Source organism: Rhodnius prolixus, unplaced genomic scaffold (assembly GCF_049639745.1).
Source record: "Rhodnius prolixus isolate KJV_2025 unplaced genomic scaffold, Rpr scaffold_7, whole genome shotgun sequence".
Classification (NCBI taxonomy): domain Eukaryota; kingdom Metazoa; phylum Arthropoda; class Insecta; order Hemiptera; family Reduviidae; genus Rhodnius; species Rhodnius prolixus.
This window is the reverse complement of record NW_027411582.1, coordinates 40,507,944-40,532,968: the sequence shown is the minus strand read 5'-3', so window position 1 is coordinate 40,532,968 and position 25,025 is coordinate 40,507,944. Positions and strand designations below refer to the sequence as shown.

The 25,025-nt window shown below is 38.8% G+C and overlaps 1 protein-coding gene across 7 annotated transcripts in view; it reads left to right on the top strand.

The window, feature by feature from the left end:
- Positions 1-25,025, top strand: part of LOC141447628 (uncharacterized) — a 145,413-nt gene that overhangs the window by 53,288 nt on the left and 67,100 nt on the right. For 6 of the 7 annotated variants that reach the window (XM_074115377.1, XM_074115375.1, XM_074115371.1 and 3 more), the window contains one exon: positions 9,561-9,610. The exons of the other annotated variant lie outside the window; for it this stretch is intronic. In XM_074115377.1, coding sequence (XP_073971478.1) covers positions 9,561-9,610 — 50 coding nt within the window. The remainder of the gene's footprint in view (positions 1-9,560; positions 9,611-25,025) is intronic. 7 annotated transcript variants of the gene reach the window in all.

The following is a 25,025-nucleotide window of genomic DNA, read 5'->3' as shown; positions in this document are numbered from 1 at the left end:
AAATCTCAGTTCGTCCTTAGTCTTTTTGTTTGTTGAAGATGAAGATATGAAAATCAGACGCTCCAAAGCGTTTGTGCTACTAATGATGTGGCGAGGCAAGTGGAAGCAATGTCATCAAACTGGGTCAAGTGCTTCCTGGTATCTTTTCCTCACGAATAATTGGCACTGCTTCCTTTATAGTGTACAGCTAGGGCGCACGCGTACTGGGCTACTCTTACGAATTTTAAAGTTTTCAGTCTGTGATAGTTAGTTACTGTGTAAGCTCCGCGGTCTATCTCTTAATGTCACAAATAATGCTAAAAATCGAGATTTGTTTAGGCTAACGCACTCTATTGAAAATGATCAGAACCTCATTTATTTGGCCTTGAACCTTGAGTCTGTGTTAGGTGTTACTTCTAATAGAAATATTTATTTATTTTTTTTTTTAATCGAGCCATTTCAAACCTAAAACTCACCTTCCTCGTCCGCGGAGACACAGAGTGCAGTATTAGTTCTTTAGTCCATTTAGGTACTAAATGGAAAGCTGGGACGAATATTAGCCTAGAATAGTGAAACCTGATTTAACAGTGATTTGCTATCATATTTTTAGAATTTTACAGCGAGACAATTGTGCCAAAGTTTAGAATTCCCTTTAATAGAAAACGAGAGATTACCAATCAAAACATTAGGCATAACGAAAGATCACTGAACTTTATCTTCTTTGCATAAAGTCTATAATGTTCATAATTCTCCAATTGTGTAGATAGTTATTGTCTACAATTTTGCTAGAATACATCGCATTCCCTCAATAGAAAACGAGATATTTCAAATAAAACTTTTTGTACAATGGAAGATCACTAATCTTTATCATTGAATATCTGTTTCCTATACGATCTAGAATGTTCATAATTCTCTCAATTGTGGAAATAGTTATTGTCCACAATTGTCCCAAAATACGTCGAATACCCTCAATAGAAAACGAGCTATTACAACTCATTCTTTTGGCAAATGGAAAGGTTAGTAATTTTAAAGTGCCTTTATTTTCTTTGTGTACATCTTCTGCATCTACATGTTTATATTTCTGATAAATTACGGTGACGGTAATTTTCCATAATTGTGCCAAAACGCTTTGAATTCCGTACGATTGAGACTCCGATTGTGGAAGGTCAGTATATTTTATCGCTCCTTAGTTATGGTGGTATAATGGTGGTAAAATATAAGATTCCCATCTATTAAAAACCTAAATATTCTGAGTTTACATTTTTTTTTCCAGCGACAGCGCTTGGCGGTGTTACCAATGGCGCGGCATTCCCTTGCATTTTGGTCTTTGGGGTTTGTGTGTGCGTTGGTTATTCTGGATCCTGAAGTGTGATAAAAGATCTGTTTTAGAATTGAAGCTCACTCAGTTTATTCTTGAGCCTAGAAGTAGTTGGGGCAAACTGACTTTATACTCGTATCTTTCGTTCATTTGTTCGACGCGGTCTCACTTCTCCATAGGTGAAATGAAAGTTGAGATCTACGGGTAGACTTTGTATTTTTTTCCAAAATCTCAATAAAATATTATACCATCATAAATCTCATTCGCGAGTTTCATTCGTTGATATTTGCGAAGGAAAAATAATATTAAATTAGAGATTACTGCGTGTATGCATGCGCACTAGGACCATTATCTAAAAGCCATTTGGAAATAGATGACCTGAAAACTTTAATTTCCGGTAAAAACATTCTCGACTATAACTCCGTTTCCTGGAAGAAGCGTTTCATAAAAAATGTTCAAGTGAGCAATGGGTCCAGAAAGCTTGGGATCACTGACAGATTTAGAATGCAGGTCTCGGTCGAGTTTTTAGTTCACCAAAAGAAAGCAGACTAGCTTTACATCAGTAAGCACACTGGTTTTAGATATCTACGAGCATGATTCAACTTCTATGATTAACTAATTAGTGTGTGAACAATTCTGCTTGAATGAATAAAAGTAAAATTTTTCAGAAAAATTTCAAATCTGGTAAATTTTCTTTATTAATTGAATGTTACTGGACAGTTTTTTTTTTTTTTTTTTTTTTTTTTTTTTTAGAGGGGGGAAATGCTACTTACGCACATCAATGTGCCGGACTCCATATAAATATGCCTACCGGCTAAAACCCCCCCCCCATACACCTGAGCCTAGCCTGGATTCGCTTTCTCAGCACTGCATCAGGCTAGGCTCCTTAACCTAGCCCTAACGGGCCCCTTCTCCCATATTCACCTCTGCACGTTTAGTAAACATTATCTCCCGGACAAAGGAAGTAACCTTTGTCCAGTTGTTTCGACTGCTCAACAGAGTCTGGACAAATCTTCCAGGCACCAGTTCCCCAACCTCCTGCTCAAGGTTACTTCTGGGTCGAGCCCACCTTTCACATTCAAAAACCGTGTGCCGAGCATCGTCGCGTGGAGCTTGGCAATACAAGCAGGCCGATACCTCTTCTTTACCTACCTTTTTCAGATAATCTCTGAAGAATCCGTGTCCAGAAAGGACTTGGGTCAAGGGATAATTTACCTCACCATGGCTTCTACCAACCCAGCTTTTGATGTTTGGAATTAAGATAGCGGTCCAGCGGCCTCGGTGCTCCGCATCCCACTCTTCCTGCCACGCTGCCATGGTACGCTCTCGCTCTTCCCTAGCTATATCCACGCGATTATTCTCGCCCCGTCTAGCATAGATTCTTGCACGCTCCCGAGCTAGGAGGGCTATAGGTATAACCCCGGCTATTACCAAGACGGCCGGCTCCGACACGGTGCGGTAAGCAGAGGCAATCCGGAGTGCGCCGAGTCTCTGCACCCGCGCGAGCCTTTTTCTATACATTTTCTTTCGCAAGGCTCCTGCCCAAATCTCTGCGCCGTACAACATCACAGAGTGGGAAACACTCATCAATATTTTGCGAGTACTCGCCCTGGGACCTCGCACGTTAGTCATCAACCTTGACAGACGCGCTACTGCACTCGCAGCTTTATCGGCAGCCTCTTGGATATGTCTTCCAAAGCTGAGCTTAACGTCCATGGTTACACCCAAGTACTTAACCGCTCTAGCCGAAGACACCACTTCCCTACCAACATAGAACGGGATGCACGGGTTGATCCTTCTCTTTGTCAATATGACGACCTCCGTCTTAGCCAAAGCTAACTCCAGTCCATGTTCCACCATCCAACCATTCACTCTTCGCATAACCTGGTGTAACTTAGTTTGCGCTTTTTCTAAATTACGCACCGATATCAGCGCTGCGACATCATCAGCGTAAGCGATTAATGCCGTATCTTCAGGCATTTCTAACCGCAGTAATCCGTCGTAAGTGACGTTCCAGATATCGGGGCCTAGAATCGACCCCTGCGCAACTCCCGCTGTGACAGTCATGATTTTAGGACCTGCCTCTGTTTGATAGACTAGCGACCTATCTCTGAAGTAGTCGTCGAGAACCCTCAATAAATATGGCGAAATATGGAAATTTCTCTCAAGTGCCTGCAGGGCGTCGGACCACTTGAGGGAATTAAACGCGTTCTTGACATCTAGCGTGACTAGCAATACTATCTTCCGCGTACGTTGACTACGACTTTCTGCTCTTTGAACCGCCCTTACAACCTCCTCTACTGCTTGCAGTGTAGACCTAGCTGGTCTAAAGCCATACTGCCTGGGTGATAGACCGCCTGCTTCCCAAATTTCTTCCGTAAGCCTTAGCTTAATAAGTTTTTCAAAGAGCTTCCCTACCGTGTCCAGCATGCATAGCGGACGGAATGACGAGGGGAGTGAACCTCCCTTGCCTTTGCTAATTAGAACTAGCCGGGCAATCTTCCACCTATAACTAAATATGCCGGATTTTAAACATGCATTAAACATTTGTAACAATATGTCTGGTTTTCCTCGTGCTATCATTGCTACAACTTCATTGGGTATGCCGTCCGGGCCTGGGGCCTTCTTGGTTTTCAAAGTAACCGCTGCATCCTGGACTTCTTCTTCCGTAAAAAACGGGATATTCATAGGGGCTTCAAATAATCTCTCTGGTCTTTCGGGGTGTGTGGGGAAAAGACCCTTTACAATCCCTTCCATAGCCTCCGCATCCAAGGCCGCTTGCTTCTTCAAGCCGGCAATCTTTTGAGTTACGATTTTGTAACCTAAACCCCAAGGATCTCGGTCTACTTCCGCTACGAGAGAATCCCAACAGCATTTTTTGCTCAGGTAAATTGCCTTCCGCAGCTCGTGTTTCGCCTCTCTATATTCAGCTGCACGGCATGCGGCTGTCGGCCTTCTTCTTGCTCGTTGAACCCTCCTCCTCTTCTTAATACAATCCCTACGGAGATCCGCAATTCGCGAGTTCCACCAATAGGCTGGCCGCCTCCCTCTCCAACAAACTCTCCTGGGCATTGATTGGTTACACGCCTCCGAGATAATGTTCATGCCTAAGGTAACCACTGCCTCAGCTCCAACTCTACCCTCCTCACTAACCGGATTGCTTTCTGTCATCCCGTCCTCAATCGCCTTCCAGAAAACCTCTTCATGTATCTTATCTAGATTCCAGCCTACACTATCCTTTGGCTTCCATATCCTATCCACACTTTGTGTTATTCTAAACGTGATATATTGGTGGTCGCTCCCAGTAATTTCTTCAATAACCCTCCAATTTTCAATAGAAGATGCCAGATTCTCCGAAGCTAAGGAGATATCAGGAATTGTTTCTAAATAACCCGGACGCCTAAATGTAGACACGTTCCCTTTATTAAGCACAACCAGTCTCGTTCTGGCTATCATTTCGAGAATATTTCTACCCCTCATATCCGTCTCAGGCATACCCCAGTCTACCGCCCTAGCATTAAAGTCGCCGACCACAATGATTTGGCCAGTCATCTCTCGGATATCATCCTCCAAGGAGTTTAACTTCCTCCTGAATTCATGTACGCTCTCATTAGGAGTGAAATAGCAGCTAATAAAGGTGATATTCCGACTCCGCGCCCACACGTATCCGTTATCTCTACCCACCGACTCAATTGGAAAACTCCCCTGATTAGGAATCCAAATTGCGGCTGTGCCTGACAAATCGTTATACCAAAGACCGGTGTCCCTAACTCTATACTGCTCACAAAGAAGTAATATGTCTGCTTCGTTCTCAGCAACCAGCTGATCCAAAAGCGAATCAGCTAACCTACTCCTATGGAGATTCCCTTGAAGGATTCTCATACTATTGCAAATTTCTTCTTAGCTTGTTCTAATGCTTGCCGAAACACAGTACAGTCACCTGAACCTAGTATGTGCTGGCACTTTTTATTCTCCAAACCCCTATTACGACACAGCATGCAACTAATATCTGCCGTGCAAACGGCAGCCAAATGCCCTTCATTACCACATTTATAACATAAATTGCTGCGGTCCGGCCCCGCACAAGCTGCCGACATATGACCGTATGACAAGCATTTAAAGCATTTCAAGACTGTGATTCTTCTTCTCACTCGACACCTTACCCAGCCTACCCGAAGTGTGCCTTCTTTTTCCAGTTTGTCCGCTATTCTTACACTGAGCTGGACAATCGCCGCCTTCAGACCTCTACTACTCGCCTTCGTCAGGTGAATTCTAAGATCGCCTGGATTTCCACCTACCTGCTGCTCAACTGCGTGCCTAATCTCTTCTTCATCTGCAAGGGCATCCAAGTCCCGTATTTCTACTGTGGTTCTAGGTTCCAGACAAGTAGCCGTTGCCTTTTCCTGGAGTACAGCATTAAGGGCTGCCCCGAAAGCTACCTTATCTTTAGTTTCGGCACCTAGTTCTACCAGGATATCTCCTGCCCTAGTCTGTCTGATGCGACTAACCTCAGCACCAACATCCTCCGGTTTTATTCGTTCTCTTAATTCTTTCAACACTTCCGCATATGATTTGCCCTCTGCAGGCTTAATTAGCACCGCGTCCGGGCGCGTTCTCGGCGGTCCTTTCTCTCTCCTGTTCCTCTTCGTCCTTGGATTAGCTCTCTCGGGGATCTTTCCCACTTCCCCGGACAAACCAGCCTCCTCCATCCTATTTTCCTCCTCCCTCACCCCACCCTTCCGAGGGGCCCGGACTCTCTTAGAGCGTACTTCGACCCATTCATTTGGAGTCGTGTTCTCTCCCAAATCGACCAGGGGCACTTCAACCTCAACTTTCCTTGCTACCCTCATATTTTGTGTAGCAATTAACCCTTTGTCTGCCAACGGTGTCTGTGTCGACACGGACACGATATCTTTCGATTTAGGCTTGTCTAGCTTGGCTTGCGACAAACGGACCAAACGTTGCAAAGCAACACTCCAGAAACCTCTAAGGGCCTGGACGACCTCGACCGACTCCTCAATTTCCAACAAGCCATCCTTGACGTCCGTACTCATATTGCGTTGCCGGCTTGCCGCCCCTTTCATCTTCGCAATGACTCCGCGCATGCGCTTCAATTCTTCATCAACCCTTCTGCACGCATCCTCCATATCCGCCTGCTCCGGAGACCCAACCGGGCCGCCCGCCAGCACACCGGAAATTGCCGGTGAGACAAACCGTGGTTCCCGTCTCCGTGGGGAAGGTTCAGGGCTTGAATCCCTCGAATACGAATTTTTTCCATCAGTGCTTAATTCAGAATTAAGCAGTGTATTCGCAGGCGGTGTCCTTTTTACTTTGGCACTCTTCTGGAAAGGACTGTAATCACTCGTTGACGGAAAATCTCTACCCATGTCTACGCTACTTAGCGTCTTACTACTTTTTTGGGCTAGGGTAGCCTCAACATTTGTTTCTTGCGTTTTAACCGTAATTTTTTTATTTGTGCTCTTCATTATATTTATTTAAAAAAGAAGAAATGGCAAAGAAGGAAAGGAACGATAACAGGAAAGGGAAAAACCGGCCCGACGCCCAGCCCCCGAGAACGCCATGTCCCCGGACCCACCACCCCCCAGGCGCGACGCGCCCACGGCCGGTGGCCTCGAACAGAGCCCCCCGCCCATAACGGCAGGCCCCTACCCGGTCGCCATCCGGAACTACCGCTACAGACGAGATTATACACCGGCTGATGTGGCAGCCAGGCCGTGATGGCTAATCCGGCCCGGGCCACTGTACTATCCGGCGGCCTGGGGACGCAAGTAAACCCCAGTTTTAGGATGTACCCTCCGGCGGGAGGCCCGCCGCGCGAAGCGAGCAGCCGCCCCGGGGAACGCCACCACGAGCAGGCGCGGGCCGGTGGGAAATTTTAAAGACACTTTAAACAACAACAATAATAATAAGTAAAGTTACAGTCTCCATCAGTCATTTTCGGAAATCACTCAGCTTCCGGATTGGTCCATCCCTTGAAGAACATCTTCTAACCATCTTCAACTTATTGCCCATTTTGAAGAGTTTTCTTTTTTCAGTTGCCCCTCATAATTGATTTACTTTTATAGTGTGCTTAATCCAGCTGTGCGATTCGGATCCACTAAGCAAACTTAGTGAACTTAGATTATAAAGTCGGCAGTTTTTTGTATTTGAGCTAGCTTATTTACATACACTCGGGGACACAAATTTATAAAACCGGCACATCTTACAGTCGGAAGTGAAAGAAATTCGGAGCTAAAACTGCTTTAAAAAAAGAGAAATGCCTTTGGAAACTCGAGTTTGCGGCTGGTCAAAGAAACAATTTTTCTTTTTGAAAAATGCCTGTGAACATTAATTAACATGCTTAAAAGCTTAATTCTTTGATCAAAGTCGAGAGAGAACTTTCAGCGCACCCAAGCGCAGCTTTAATTAGCAAGATAAAATTGTAATGGCCTCGAGATAAAGAGCTTCATGGTAGAAAATCTCCTGGGATGGAAAGTTCAAACTTAAAGCAGCAGCCAGCCAGCAGTTTAAACTTTCAAATCAGAGACAAAGTTTACACAGAAAACTGTTGACCTGAAATAATTTATTGCCAATGGAAGAAGTTAAGTAAAGAGGAGTGCCCGCGGCAACGACCCTTCCTTAATGTGCACTTTATCAGATTCGAGCCCACTTGTACTTTTTAGGTCTTCATTGACAGCCCAGCCCTATAAGGCTTCAATTTTCTTCTCAACTCTCCCCCACTGCTGTTTCCTTCTGCATTATCTCCTTGTTGCTCAACATCATCCAGCTATTGCAACCGAGGTCTTCATCCTTTTATTTGTCTCCCGGTTGGCCAGTGAGCAGCCATTCTGGCATTCTCTCCTCCTCACCTCTAATAGTGGGGTCAAGTAACCATCTTTTCTCCGCTTTACCTCCCCTTCATTGTCCTCTCCTGGACAATGGTATAATTCCTGGTTGGATCTAAACCTCCATCTATCGCTTTCTTCCGCTGGACCAAATATCTTCCTCAAGATGCTCTGAAGACTTTAGTCTCCTTTAGATAGTTTTCATCTTTTGCTAGCGCAAGATATTTAACGTCGTTAACGTCTTAATTTATAAATTATCTACTTGGCTTCCGAGGAGAATTCTTTGTAACACAAAATCTTCTGCGTTGCCCAGAAGCGTTTGTTATCCCTCCGATACCTAGCTTGTATATCTATATTCACATCGTTTTAGGTGATGGCAGCTCTCAATTGGGAAACTCAGAGTTTTGCACATATGTGACACGTAATAGGTGTCACTTTCTCTTGTAGCATGATAGTAGCGTGACCGGGTGAAGCTTCTGGACAAACTCTCTTGTTACGTGGAACCCAGGGAGCAATGCTCCCATTTTAAGCCTTAATTTTTCATATTGTGTCACGGCAGACTTTATTTTGGTTTGAGCAGTGATCCTAGTTACTTAAATATAGCGGTGACTTGAAACTGTGTCCTCCAACTAGCAGACCTCAAAACTGTCTTCTTGTTGTTCATGCAGGCTGTTTTCTTAATTAACCCTAGCTACTTCTACCGTTTCTTTAAACTTATTTGGTCGCTGCCGCAAACCATTTCCTTTGTTCCGACTTTGTTCTCCAAGTTTTCACATTTTCATTTTCTCCAAATCGAAAATTAATGTTTGCAGAACTATCCTTTACACTTAAAGCTCAAGCGCGAAACCTACCTTCTAGAACTAGAACTGTCCTAAAATGAAATTTGTTTTTGTTTTTTAAATGTATTCAAATAAAAGATTTGACGTGTTTATCGTAAATAAGGAGTTTGAAGAAATTCAAAAAACGAGGCAGATTTTCTTTCGCACAACGATCAACGGCGGAAATCCAATTAAAAAAGAAATTGGGATTATGATTTCAAAACTTGATTCTGATTGCTAAAAGAGATATGAGCCATTTCAAAAACAAATTTCAATATCATATTTAATAAAATGAGGCTTGTTACAGAGCTCTTCAGTTGCTGGGTAAATAAATGCAGAAATCAATATCGCTCCTATATAAGAAATGTTCTATCCTCATACATTACTGTAAATGTGAATACACAAACGTTCTGCATCCTTCATACTTTCACTCTCCCTACCTCTCCTCCTCTACCCTCCTACTTATCTCATTGTAACGCGCACCTTTCCTTCAAATAGTGTAAAATCATTTTATCATAAAATCGATTATTTTATTGTATTAAACAATGTTAAAATAAAGGAAATATATTAAATTTATATATTTTTATTGTCTGTTGGCAGGCCTGGATTCTGTTACCGTCGCGAATGTCTCATAAAAAGTGGAGGATTCAGTGAGTAATTCTATTTACAATGAGATTCGATGTTGAATTGATATCTTTCAATTTTTCTTTATTTTTTTGTTACTTAATCCGAAAACTGACAAATGTTTAACACACACGTAAGATTATTTTTCATGAATTTATCGATTAGATATCGATTAAGCATTTTCTAAAGTAACTAGATATTATGTAAAATGGCAGGATTATATTCATTACCGGCAACGTGTTTCTTCTGTTCCTTGTATTTGCTACCTTTTCAATATAGAACCTCACCAAAATCCTTTTGAATCAAAGGGATACCCTTAGTTCAAATGAAACCCTTTGGCAGAAGTTACATTCACCGAAACCTCGAAAGATCATCAGTACATTCACTTCCGACTGAACAAGTAACATTCTTCCGATTCTGAATTTTAGTAACACTTAACTTTCTTTTGTAACAACAACAACAAAAATGGTCTTTTACAGGAAAACTTTGGGCCATTTATGAAGCGCTTTAGAGTGAAGTTTTCTTTAAAGAACTATGTCAGCAACAGTTGGGAGGCTGGATATGTTGGCCAGATCCAAATTGGGCCCTAACTGACCATTGCTGTTACAAGCATGTATGGAACATTTCTATTCAAAATGCATGAGAGTCAAATAACTCCTAGTCCCACTTTTACTCCGTCCCGCTTTCAAGCAGATAGTACACAATGAGGGTCGAGGGTAAATATGTGCTGAAAAGAGCAAAGGGATGGATGGTCGTTAATAATATATGAAACAGCAAAATTGGTATTTGTATTAAGCAAATAAAGCCGCTGTAAGTTTTGCGTTTGTGTGAGTGCATGTTACTACATCTAAACTACTGTTTAGATTCATTTGATATGAACACTCACACGACCAGCTCGGACTTTTCTTCGAAGGAAACTGAGCTGAGTCAACTCCACGGTAATGTCACGTCCTGAAGTTTCCATTTAATAAAAATTATAATAAATTACTTTCATTTTCTAGTTCATCAAGTACTCTGATCGATGTATTTTCAGTTGTCACAGTGATTAGTTATATCTATGAAGTATTAAATCTGTTTTAATTCGTAGTCAATGGGTTACATTTGCTTGAAGGTGCTGATATATATGTATATGTAATATATAATATTAGAATCGAAACATCACAGCTTGTGTCTGACAGAACCGTACGCAACATGTATCTGTCTATCAGCAGTCACTGTAGCCTACAGAACCGTACGCAATCAAGAAAATTAGAGACAAATCAAACTATGTGTATGTATTTCCTTAACAAAAACTTACATTTTGAAAAGATAAGTATAAGGGTTGAATAAACGACAAAAGGTATACAAACCAGCTAGTAACAACATTTCAAACATAATTCAGCTCGTCATTTCAGCCATTTATAAACGTTTGATAAAGCTTATTTGTATTGAATATATAGTTTTCGTGACCGCAAATTGTTAAACTTAGGATGGAAGATTTGCGAGGAATCGGTCAAATAAAACAACTCGTCTTTTTGCCAACGTTTCGACAAATATATTGTCCTCTTCAGGGCGTGGCTATGCGGGTTGGTTGAGCTACAGAAACAAATATTTTCTTAACATTTGGATTAAGCAGTACTTTAATTATAACTTGAAATAACTTGAGATGGTTTAAAATGATGCTTAGAGTTGCTAAAATGAGTAAAATTCCGAATCGAATGACACCTCATTCATGAAAATCGGTCCACGCGTTTAGGCGCTACATTGTTTAGAAAAAAGGTAAGAACCACAAGAACAAGAACAATTTTTGAAAATGCCGTTTTTGCTCATTTTTGGCAACTTTTTTCTCGAAATCGATCGTAAAGTTCATTTCGATGCAATATATTTTGGAATTTCGAATTTGAAGAAATGCTTATGTGGGAAGTTTGGGAGTAAGAGAAAGCGTGATTAAGTGTTCACAGCAGATTTTTGGTTTTATAAAAAGGAAATAAATCAGGTTTGGTCAAATTAGGGAATAATAAAGAAAGCATTTTCCATTTGGCCAGCTTTCTCGATTGTCTGCTTTACCTTGACATTTGCACTACAAAGATTGAAATACAATGTTGATTACGGTAATTTAGCCCTCGCCTTGATGGACAGGTGATGGACAAACTTTTTGTTTGTTTTTCACTTTGTCTTTCCACAAAAAACCTCGCAAATCTGCTCAATAAGACTTGATAGAAGTTTGAAGAACGGCGCTTTCCGGCCCTAAAGAAGTTTTCTTTCTTCTTCTTCTTCTTAACGAAGCTTAGGGAATATTTGTAAAAGTGAATAATCGATTCTGCGAATTTGTAGTTGGCGATTGAGGAAGATGCTCAAGACACTCGGCATTTCAGCCGATAATATAACCAACCTTATTGATATGACACTTCAGAGCCGAGCCCTAAATTTTCCACGAAAGCTGGCATTTTAGAGGATTGATTGGCGTCACTTTTTTAATAATATCAAGAATAATATTAAACTAGAGAATTCTAGTATCTAGCAAATGGGGCAACTATTGATTCCAGCTATGGAAATTCTATTCAAACTTTCATTTAAACGCCGCAGATTGACTCCTAACTTCAAGAGCTTAGACCTCTCGTTCACATATTTTCCAGATAAAATCATTTATCCAGTTTTGCGTGAAGTGGGGGGGGGGCTCCTCTCAATGTGCCCTATCGCCGAATTGTGTGGTGTTACCTCTTTCGCAACATTTGCGATAATTAGATCTGTGGCAGATATTTTTTGGCTAAGCCGGATGTGAGAATCTCTCTTGCGATTTTTGTTTCCTGTTTACTTTACAGAGATTTCTAGCCCCTTTCCACTATATGGTGTCTGAAAATACCAAGGAGTAACGGGAGAAAACGTTGCCCTACTGTTGTAGCTCACTCTAAGATGGTTTTGAGACAGCCAGCAAGAAGTGCTTATTTTCAATGAGCTGAAGATGCTTTCAGCGGAATTCTCCATTAATCAGATACAGCCTTCTTGCGCTTCAAAGTTGATGAAGCTTGAATAGATTCACGTAGATTAGTTCTGGCCTCTAACACCGCAGCTAACCTCTTCCTCTCCCCCCCAAGTCCTCTACCATCCAGGATGATTAATCAAAATTTTCTATAGAACTAACAAAATAAATGACGTACGATAGAGCGTACTAGTTTAAAACCAACTATCGACTCGGATAATCGAATCTTTCATAAGAAAAATGAGTTGCCTGCAGCAATATTTCACTTTATCAGCTGTTTGATTAATTTCATTAAATAAACAAGAAGATTTCTCTGTCAGCCTTATCGTGACGGAACTTTTATTTATGAATCTTACTTCCTTTATAGGAATTGATTCCTTTTGACTTTTCCTTCTCCTGGTCAGAGTGATTACTGGTTTTGAATTTTCTTTGGGGAAATAATTTTTGAGCCCTTGGACTCAAACAATTTGGCACTAAATATTCACTCCCACTTTTTTTTCTAACTCCGGATTTCACTGAAACCAAGATTTGAACTTATTCAAATTTTACATTTTTCAAAACAATTTATTTATCTTGCACTTTAAATGGAGATCAATCCTATTCCCAGTATTGCCTTAAAACAAATATTCATAAATAAATTATTCCAATAGACTGACAGGACTGAATGTTGCAATTCAGCTGAGGAAAAGACTTCCGGTGTAAACTGATAGAGTCCATTCTCTCTAAACTGGCTCTCTAAAGAGCAATGTACGGACTGAAAATCGGTTAAGTACGTAAGTAAGAACCACGAAAGTACCACTGTTTTTCACTTTTACTGATTTCCTCAAGATCTGTTGCATAATATTAGTGGTCCATCTATAACTTGATTTTAAACATACTCTGGGATAATTCATGTCGCAACGCACCTTCTCCAAGTTGGCCTTACACACACACACACCCACAGTTCTATGTCGAATTGGTTTACCCTGGACAGAGTCCTGCTATTTTTTAAAATGCTCTTACCTCTTAGAAAGAGAAGGTCTTGCTTGCAGTTGTATATCAAACTTCCTATTTATGAGTTTTATGCCAATTTGCGGAGAACCAGAGTACGGAGCTGTGGTTTTCAGAAAATTTTCGGAAGTTTGTTAGTAATGTGTGTGTTAGTAATCTGGATGAAGGGGGAAACTCAGATAGGGAAAATCGCTGGAAACTCAAAGTTTTCTATTAGTGCCTCTCCCGGAAATCAAAATTTAAATATCCTAGCGAGCAAAATGCCTCAACCTAAAACACCACCTTACTTTTTCCGGCTGTTATGATTGTCTTGGAACAGGACGTACCAATTTAGAACCTGGAGTTTGAGTGGTGAATGTTGGTGGCTGGGTCATTTCGAGTTTGTTCTTTGGTCCGTAACTAGACCAAGCGTTCAAAAATAAGTGTTTTAGGCAGAACTATAGTTCTAATTAAACTAAAGTTTTGTGATAATTGAGTTTCTAGTCTTTGAAACTTAAAGGAAGAAATTTTCGAATCAAATAACACTAAGAGCTTCAATCTATTGCACCAAGAATTAGTAGCGGTAGGCGCCTAAAAAATCTGGAGATCGCAGCGTTTTCTCGACTTTATGTAGAATTGAAGTTAATAATAATGGTGTGGATGCAATATGTCTTTGTTGGAGAGCCGGATCTAATTGGGACTTATTTGCCAGCGCAGAGCTGCTTTGCGCCCGCTTTATTCCAAGAAAGTTTAGCCGAGTCTTGGGGAACTTTTCTTTTTCTAATAAAAAGAAAATCTTAAATATAAGTAATAAAGAAATATATTTTTCCCAGAGTGATATTTCCCAAGGCTTGTTAAAATTTGACAGCGGAATTTAATAAAGTAGCCGATCTTTCTGATTACGGCTGTGCGTGTCTCTGTTCACTCAGATTTCCTTATAAATTTTCATGCATCTTCTTTTTTCTAGTCCAGTTTAATAATTTTCTTTAATAATAAAACAACATTTTGCTCAAAACTTTTCTTCATATAAAATAAAAATATGAAAATAAATAACTTCAGCGAACCAATTTTTGTTTTCTTTTTTTATTTAAAGAGGGGGGCAGCTATGATGTAATTGGCTCGGCATGATTACTTTTGCTTTAGTTAATAAATCAGTTGCTAAGATCACCTCACAATGTCAGGAGATCTGGTAGTCTAGATCTGGTGTAAGTTAAACTAACGCTTAACTTTATTTCCGTTGGATGTGTTGGGCATCCTGGCCAGATCTACGCCCAGCCCAGACTACGCCACAGCTGATTTTACACTGACCTTTTCCTTTGCTAAGAATACACCAAATTGAATGAGGATTGTGTCCGTCAGTAAGTTTGTGCGACACGTCTGTCGTGTCCATCTCTGACAGCAAGTTTCATCATTTTGGTCAAGTGAGAATTTGTAATCAATATTTGAGAAAACCTTTATTTAGTAAATATTCCATGTTTAAGAAAATTATATAAGGTAAAGTGCGATGGGGAAAAATCTGACTTAATCGCAAGTGTTCCGCCATTAGCAGTTAAATAAATATATATTTATATTTAATTTATTTGATAAGACACCAGCGCAGATACGCTATCAGTAACAATGACAATAACTGACACCACTACAAACTCACTAATTGAGGGGAGAAGTTACCCAGTGGTAACACTCCCTAAGACGTCTCTAGGATTAGCTACTCTCTTCAGAAGAGAGAAAATCACGAGGCCAATGGCGTTTTAATCGTCTGGGAGGATGATCTGGATGGTGATGAGATGATAAGTGGCGGACAAGAGGATTGGAATGAGAGTGCAAGTTCTGATGAAAACTTTTATAGCGAGTTCGTGCAACCTGACCAAAAATATATTTATCACCAGTTTATATAACCGATGTATAAAATATTTTTCTAAAAGGGATTCTTGTGAGTGTACTTTGTGTGTGGAAGAAAGAATACGGAGCTACATTATGTAGGGTGGTTCCGATGAAGTAAGAAACCTCAGTAGAAAGCCTGAAGTGCTTGTTGGATGTATATGATATGGAGTTAGCGATGGGGGCTGGAAGTGAGTTTGAACACTAGTACTTCCTGGAAGATGAGAATCCTTACCTTTCGGCCAGGCTCTCCATTGCCAACTCCATTTTCACAACCTCCTCCTTTCTCCAGATATAGTGTGACGTCACTGGCTGGAAATGTAAAAGGAAAGTGGACGAACTGGTGCTGTTTATTTAAGAATGTTGCTCTCGTTCTTCTTGCGAGTTGTCAAGCTGAAGGCAAGTGAATAATGGTTCAGTTTGTAAAACATTATATTGAAGGGAGGAATTGGTGAGGGATACTCCTCTACTCTACCCACTAATCGAAAATATCTTCCGGTGGACCGATAATTCTAGATTATTGTCTCAAATAATATTGCCAGCGCACGAAGAGCTGAAATGGCCCTTCAAAGAAGGACTTATCTTCACCTCCTCCTTTAAGAATCCCTCTTATATAACACTACTTCGGCAAAAATCTATGTGTACCTATGAAGTGTGTATTCAGATTTTAAGAAAACCACGGTAAATCTTTCGCAAGAGAAAAGCTGAAAACCTATTTAATGGTGAAGCGTTTTCAGTAACACATTTTCTTCAAGCTGAAATTTTACTCAGTATTTTCCTGTTAACTTCATTCTAGTGAAAAACTTTTCCAGAAATTGCAACTTAGAGGAAATTGTCGCCACAAATGCTATTTTATAGATCATTCTGATGTTAATCTAGGGTTATAGGTCAGAGGTATAGATAAAGATAAGCATATTTTTAGGAGAGGCAATTGTTATTAAAGTACTTTACTGATTATTTGGTTATAAATCTTCTTTACAAGTACTTAAATATTAGATTATAATTTAGAAATTGATTATTATTACAAGTAGTTATTTATTTGTTATCAACTGACTGTAATTTGATCTATCGTATTCTTCTGCAATAAAAAAATCTTAATTTAAATAAAATTAGCTAATACTTTCGTTTGTCAAAAGTAATAGAAAGAGAAAATTGAAAATCTTCCATTTTATTACGGGCCAAAGAGGGCGTGGTGTGACATGAATGGAAGGTAGGCGTGGTTTAATAAACAGTTCTCGCATCTGATTGGCTCTTCAACCAACCTACTTTTTACACTTCCATTCTTCACTGTGTATGGCCAATTTTTTATTGCTAATGATTTCTATGAAAAATGAGATTTTTTTTTTAACCAATTCCCCCCCCCCCGTAGGTATTTAATGAAGTATCAAATTAGGCAATGAAACATTTTTCTAATAAAAACTAAAAAAATAAGAAGATTTTTCTTGTTTAATGTCTTGTTTTTTATACTAATAATGTAACGGAAACGGAAAATTGGGAATAATTGTTATTTTCTGGAGAAGTGGGTAAAAGAAAATTATGGGTCATGTTTCATCTATTGTTCCCCGCCATTTTCTATGTTTATTTGCTTTGGGCTGTGATTAAATGATTTTCAAATGATTTATTTAGTGATTAACAGTTTGACGTCACCAAAAGGCTTATCTGCATGAAATTCCGAATCGAATGACACTTCATTCATGAAAGTCTGTTCATATGTTTACAAAATAGGTAACAACAACAACAATAATAAAAACAGTTTTGGAAAATTTCATTTTTAGCAACTTCTTTCTTAAAATCTATTAAATCTCGTAGTATCAAAATATCACTCTTGAAAACGAGCATTTGACCTACATATTGAAGGAAATTTGGAAGTTTTATTTCTTTTAGAAAAAGAGAAAAAGATTGTCAAAATTAGGCGTTTTCCAAGATTTTGACGATCAACATTTATACAGCATATAGAACGGTCCTACCGGACAGTGTTTTACCCTCTCCATTTCCACACCCGCAGCAGCCAATATTAACCTGTCAACTGTTTTTCATGAAAATAAATGTCATATGAAAACCAATTTGGATGCGTTTGACATGTAAAATACTCGTGACAGAGTGAGAGAGAAATATGTAATAAAAACTAAAATATAAAAAAATCTCTTAAATTTGTTTTGAATTTAAATAGGTTTTAGATTTATTCTTAAGTTTTGTAGGTTTGTAGATCTGGATAGCTTTTTTTTTTTATCTTGGGAACCACAATACGTGTCAAAATTGAACACGATCCATCTCATAGGAAGTTAGAGCTAGTATATAAAAGTTTTCAGTTTCCAAGATGAGAGAATTAAAGCTATAAAATACCTTTGGAATAACGGTTTTATTAGTGCTCTCATAAAAATGAAAGCTGTAAAAGATGTTAGCTTTATTAGAAAGTAAAATATTTTTATTAAATACATATTACATTAAAAATTCATATTTATACATAAATAATGTACATACTATTTATAAAATTTAATATTTATACTTACATACATTCGTACATATTTATAAATACATATTTACATTAAATGCATGCTATATAAATATATTCAGCAAAACTACTTTTCTTATGACTTAGTGCTTCGTGCTCAGATCGTAAAACTTCGGACGGTAGTCGTTAGATAGTTAATTTCACTACTAGGTTAGTGCTAGGAGGTCGAAGTTGACGAGGAGTTGACGAGATAAGATTAAGGTTACGATATCCTGAAGCTTTGTAATCATTTACGTGCTCAACTGAAAATTTGTGATTGATCTGGAATGTGTACTAACAAAAATTTACTTTTAGTCCTTCCGACTGCAGATGACAATCTCAAAGCAAGGCCAAACTGCATTTATTTTTCAGAATGTGTATTACCCAAATTCGTCGTTCCAAGGCTACCATCACTAAGGCATACCATTGTGTACACTTTGCTCGACGTGATGCTAGAATAACGTAACTTCAGTTCAAACTGCACACACATTTCAATCAACCGTTTTCCCAGGGACATTTCTCGCAACCTCTTCATGTCATCCTAACACAGCATTACTCTTCCCTCTCTCCCTACCGATCTGCGCATTTAGGCCTCCCAAGATTATTACCTCTTTCTTATTTCTTTTAGATTATAAATTATTAAGTCTCTTAAAAATCCTTCATCGATCTGTTGATTCACCTCCCCCCCCACATTCACTCTTATTGTTGACCTCATCAGCCTTTCAGTCTCGACTTCACATTCTAATGTTTTTATTAAATTAGATGTGTAGAAAAAGCATAATATGTACCTAGAAAGCCGTGGCTTTAGGAAATTCGCGTTTTCTTCCAACTCAGAAATTAGTTACCCTCGTCAATTGAGGGCCACCGAATCACTAGAATGACACTTCAAACGGAAGTAACCTAGCCTAACCTCCAGAGGTTTCAAATAAAATTTAAGGATCTAAATGCGCGAGCAGTGAGTAAAACATGTTACGAAATCATTGAATAAATTTTTGACGGACTTTGTCATCTAGAACAATTATATTTTCAAAAGGTTTATTTCCTTCAAAAATCTATTCACTAATGTATAAAATACAAACCTGATTTCCTCTTAAGACGAGGATAGGAAAAGAAATCTTAAAATCCCAGTCTTCGCTAGAGAGAAACCTTTGCAAGACTGAGATTTTTTTAATTCTAATTTTTGGTCTTCGTTTATATAGCGAGCAATTCATGTATTCTGTCAGTATAGTTCATTCATATAATGCTGCTGAAGGAAAAGACGCAAGCCCTAATCCTTCTAAGTCAGACTAAGTATTTTAGAATCATCCATTTATGTCACCCTAGAATGTCTATGGTCCGCTATAAATTATCCATCGATTCATATAAATGAATGATCACCTCGTTTTATAGAATATCATTTCATATATTTACTACATTCACATATTTATTTACTTTTTTATTTGTGAGGCGGTGATTCGAATCATTGTGTGATCGCTTCAACATTCGAGAAATAATTCATTGTAATAGAAGTCCGTTCAATCCGGGAAAGACTAAATGACTAAATGTTGTCTGACACTAAGTCTGTAAACGAATAATATCAGTGTATCACCATGGGATCCAACCGAACTTCGCGGGAAATGACCCTTAACAGATATTAGTCTTAAGAAAAGGAAATTTAGCAATTTGTGCAATCTCAAAGTCCTGAGAGCATTGCTCTTGCGTTTGTTAGATAATTTTTTCTGTCATAATTTTCTTTAGCGATGAGCCATCTTTCACCTTTAATCGCTGATTGTCGCAATCCCTTGTTTATCCTCTCTCCATTTTGCTTCTGTGTTTGCAGTTTTGGGCCCACTTTCTTGAAGGTTACCTTCAAGACAACTGCGATCATCTTTAATTTGAGTAGTTTAATTCGTGTCAATTGAAGGAGAGGGCCCCAAAATTGAACTTCCCCAACTTTGGATAATTTTTTCTGAAATCTATTTGGGACTTGTCTCATTTGTTCGTTCAGTTCTCGTTGTCGTTCATTTTCTGCATCATCTGGCGATCAGAAGGGAGGACAGAAATGAAGTTAAAAATTAGTGTTTCACGGCAACAGTAAGAACTGTTCGAATATAATTTTACTTACAAATAACTGGACTTATAAATTTTCCTTTTAATTAATTTTATTTTTAAATTTCGGCCATTTTTTATTATCCATCTGATTTAGGGAGGAAACAATCCATTAGCTATATTAGCTTGAACGCCATTTCCACGGGACCACACCCCTACCTTCTACCGTTTCTATTCATTATTACACTCCAAATGTTTCCCTGTCTGCCCGCTGTTAAACCGTGCTTTAATTTTTGTTTTTCTTCAACAAAAACAAAAAAAAAAAATTGGGTTTTCGTGTTTGTAGTTCTGTCGCAATCTTGTTAAGTGAAAATATTTCACTTGCCCCAACCCTTGTGGTGGTTCAATCAATCAATCTTGTCCTGCTCAGTGCAATCCTCCTATTCAACCTTACCCTTAGGTAACGCTCTTACAATTAAGGCTCTTAAACCTATCGTTCTACGGTGTTACACTTCCAACCTGTTCATATATCTTCTACTTCCATTACCTCTTTGATCTCCTAGATGCCTGGCCAAGCGTCTTTTTCTTTCTCACAACCCTCACATATTCGAATTCGACTTATTTGGAAATCTGCATGATTAATTTTTGCTTTAATGTGAGCAGAATATTTAGCGAACGAAGAAGTCTAGCATAAGATGTTACATTTATTCGTCTATCTCCTTACATTCATATTGCTATGAGCAACTCTATCTTTAGATTATTGACTCTCAATAGTTTTGTAATCATTGGACGGTCGTTTGTTTGTGTTACACTGACTTTGTACGGAAAATTGTCCATTAGGTAAATGTAGTAATTTGGAAGAAAATTCGTAGATTCGTGTAAAGATATTTCCTGGTAACGTATCAATATTATTATTCATATGATGACGGAACTGCGGAAAAATAGAGAAATAAATTAGATGAAAAGTATTCGTGTCAGGGCGCTCTGAGGGGACGGGATTCAGATTAAAATGTTAATTTTCTGGTTATGAGGGCACTGGAATGGATATTACGTGACCGGATGTATACTGCCTGTTTGTCTAGCTGGAACTGCTCTCTCTGAGACTGGCTAGGGTTCAAGGAAACACTGGATGCACTCCTGCTACTCCCAGACTGCGCTCTGGCTCCATTACTAATCGCGTCTTAATAAACTCCTGAGCAGCGGCTTTTAAAGAACCATCTTCCTTATATGTTTATTAAGATCGTCTCTCACACTCAAGGCACAAATACTGCTTGTATTCTGCAAATTTTCCATTTTGAGTGGTTCATAGAAAGTATCTATTTTGAGGTTTCCTCAATATGAAAAATTGCTTTTATACAATATTGTGGTGCACATGCGCGTACTTGTGCCTACAACTGCAAACATTACCCACAATAACACAGAAACAAGTGAACGAATAAAACTATTAAATGCGATAAGACCATATGTTTTCTTTCAAATACTTCAAATGTATGGAAAGTAAAGGAAATACGATAAATTCGGCTATTTGAAATCGTAATATGTATAAACATAAGGCAATAATTGTGCTAAAGTTACAAGCAGTAAGCCGTTGTGTAACCTGTTGATACGCGTGTAAACTGATGTTTTAGCGCGATTTGTATCAGTTTGTTTATTTCAGATGCTATCAGATAATATTTTGCGAACTCATTTTATTTTACGTTGCGTCTCAGTTATATTGGGAATTGGCCAATTGGGAACAGTATAGATTGCCCTTTGTTTTACGGTATTGTTGGCCAATTACTGTCATTGATTATGTTTTTTGAAATTGATTAGTCTGTGACAGCTAACAACACTCGGGGAGACAATCTTGCTTCTGAAGAGACAATTTTATTATTCCTTTAATTTCATACCTTTTCTTCCTTGCTCCAAATATTTTACTAGTTCTGGACCTCATGTTTCCATCCATCTTGACAACATTATTGGCCTACCTTATTCATCTTCTTATCTAAGATAATGACATTGAAAGCAAGGCTGTAAGTTAATGCATGCAAATCATCCCGAATGCTAGAAAGGAAAGATCGAATGGTGACAATCACTCTCTAAGAGAATCTGTCAACTCTCCAACTTTTATAACAAGCTAAACACCTGACTTGTAACAAGCTTAACCTTTCACTCGGACCAAAGAAGCCACCTTTAGCTTAATATAAAGCGAAACGAAACAAACACAGTTATATTATATCCACCTACGGTCTGTAGTAAGTTGAGCAGAATCCCATTTATAGCTAAACACACGTTAAAGGCTTCAAATTAAATAATTGGCCTGCTCTTCTAATGTCAAGAAATACAAAGCGATGAAGAAGCCCTCATTACTTCAGGGCGCGTAAATTATTACAACCAGTAAATACTGAACCTGAACAATTTGTTTATTCAACATTTAATGAATAAGTTTCAATTAATCATGTTCATGCGCTCATTATATTTTGTATTTTTTTGTAATTGTTCATCAAAAGAAGAAAAATGGGTCTGGCAAAAAATAAACTAAACTTCGCACATGTTCCATTTGGTTTATGGAATCGAGATGTATCAACTTGGATAATGTGTTGAGGATTATGAAGAAACATTTTGAATGACGTGGTCATATTTCCAGGGATTATACCCACAACATAGAAATAACTGGAATGGAAACACTTTTACACCTCCTAAGTCTCGCACATCATTCATTGTGGTTCCGTAAGACGTTCTTTTTTTTAACGATTTGATGGCCGCAGCATTAATTAAAAAGAAAAATTAAGACAATAGATGGTTTTAGACCTTTCTAATTATTTATGCATTCATAACTGTGAAATGTTAGGTAAAACCAGGAGTCTGCGTAAATGTAACCGTTGAGCGTCGCTATCGCCATTACCGCTAGATCGGATTGCCAAACCTCGATCCGGGCCAGCAAGAAGAGAATCATGGTCTTAGGAGAAAGATACGTGAGATGCAGAGTAATAAGTCGCTCCAGACAGGCCCGCTGATTTTGCGCAGCGCTACTCTGGTTCTCTTCTGATCTAATTCGAAGAATTCTCTTGACTAACTTGAAGACCAGATTTGCTGCTGCATTTTAGATTCTCAGGGGTTGCCCCCTCTTACTATATTAAAGTTCTTAGTAAGAGAATTTCCGTTTTAAAACCCCACGAGGGCGAAAAGTGCTTTTACAAAAAGTAAGGTTTCGCTGTGTGTTTGTGTTGGTGAGACTGTCGGTCGGTCTGTCATTGTCAGCAAATTCATATATCTTAAAGCTAGCGCTGAAATATTGCTAGAGTTTATTAATAAAAAGTCGTGCGAAAAAAGCGTTCATGTTATTTTACTTTTCTCACTTGCGGTAAGTGCAAGTGCTGTAATCTGGCCGCCAAATCTTTTCCGAAACTTCGTTTTGTTTAGGAAAATGGAGGAGTAACAACAGTCTGCGGCTTTTGCTGTTTTATTTCTTTTTTTTATTTTCAAATTAAGCCAGACGCCAGATCAAAGTTAAAGCGAGAAATCCCTAAACTACCTGCCGGTTTCCAGGAATAGTTTGTACAGCTCCTCTTCCTGTCCAAGAACTGTGGAAGCCCCGACTCTCCCTTACTTCCAAGGCTCATTTCTCCTGACAACTTTCTCAAAATGTTTTGAATCGCATTGAGGGCAGGGAACAGGAGATTTAGGGCATTACCACAGCTGTTCTTGATACTTAGCAGCCATATGCATATTCATCCGTATGCAGAGTTAATATTTTTACTTTGTTCCTACTTTTATTCTTTGACGTCCTGCAGGTTGTTTGAAAAGGAAGTCTACCGCCGTCGTTTCTCCTAACGCGGGGACTTAACTCCCATCCAAAAGTACGCCTTACACCTCTTAAGTAGAACAACACCTCCTTGTTAGTCAGGGCTTCTGATGAGTGCACGTGCGCATGTCTCTGCCTAAATCTTTATCAAATAGTGAAAGGCGAATTTCAAATACCTATCCCCCAAAAAACATATTTTAAAACATAAAAGTTCGGTTTCAATTTTCGTTGAGGGGAGAAGATTATGGCCTGTCGAACTGGCCCTACTACAATTGTTGGGAGTCCACTTTTATCTTCTAGTACTCCTTGAGAGTGGAGAGGAGAAGGGTTTTCAGATTTCCTGTTTTACCTGGAATATTCACCACGTTTAAAAGTACGAGTATATATATTTATATCGTTCAAATAGAAGGTATTAACTATTATTGCTTGATCTTTTTTCTAACCTTATGGCAGTTCTGGGAAGAGCAGTGGTGTTCTTCTAAAGTGCTATTTATTGAATTGTTCGGATTTAGCACCTGTTTAATGCACCGGCATTAAAAGAATAATATATTTGTTAAATTCTCTAGTTGAAGAAGAGCGGACAGGTAAATCTCTTGGTGACTCTTGCTTTTTAGTTTCCATAAGCCGTCACGCTACCTACAAAAGTTCTTGAATTTCAGGAGCCCTTAATGAAGTCACTATTTTTTAGTAATAATTCAAAGTTTGCAGAAGACCTTTAAGATTTTAGTAGAGAAAGTAGAAATAAGAAATAAAGTAGTCTATTTTTTCTGGCAGACTTTAGGCCCAACTACCAAATTAGGTGTCGTGGACAGAGAAGGACAGCAAGCATACTTTACTATTCTTATTAACATATAAACCATCAAATAAATTTCAAGGCATAGACCGGGATTCGAACCCAATACCACAATTCACTTTACCTTTGCGGGCCCGCCTCTAACCGCTCGGCTACGTGGGATTAGTGTTTATATTCTTTTCGAATCCATCGTAAGAAAAGTTCACTTTCTTTAAAAATGCCAAGTGCGCGAAAGGCTTAATCGTCAGACTTCCTGTTTGAAGATAGATTGAGGAAAAAGAGCACAATTACTTTTAAAGTCTTATACGAGTCTCGTTGTTATTTAGAAAAATAGCGCCATTGTTATGTATTTAGGTCAGCTCAGCTACTGTGGTTAAACAGGCTTAGTTCAAGAAGCTTGCTAATTCCAGAGTGAATGCCAACTGTAATCTGAAGATTCCCTATTTTTTAAGAGAATTCTCTTTCAGAATTACAGTGGAGTTTATTGTGTCTGTAAAGCTATATCTGGAGAATGTTTTTTTCAGTGCGGGGCACTAATT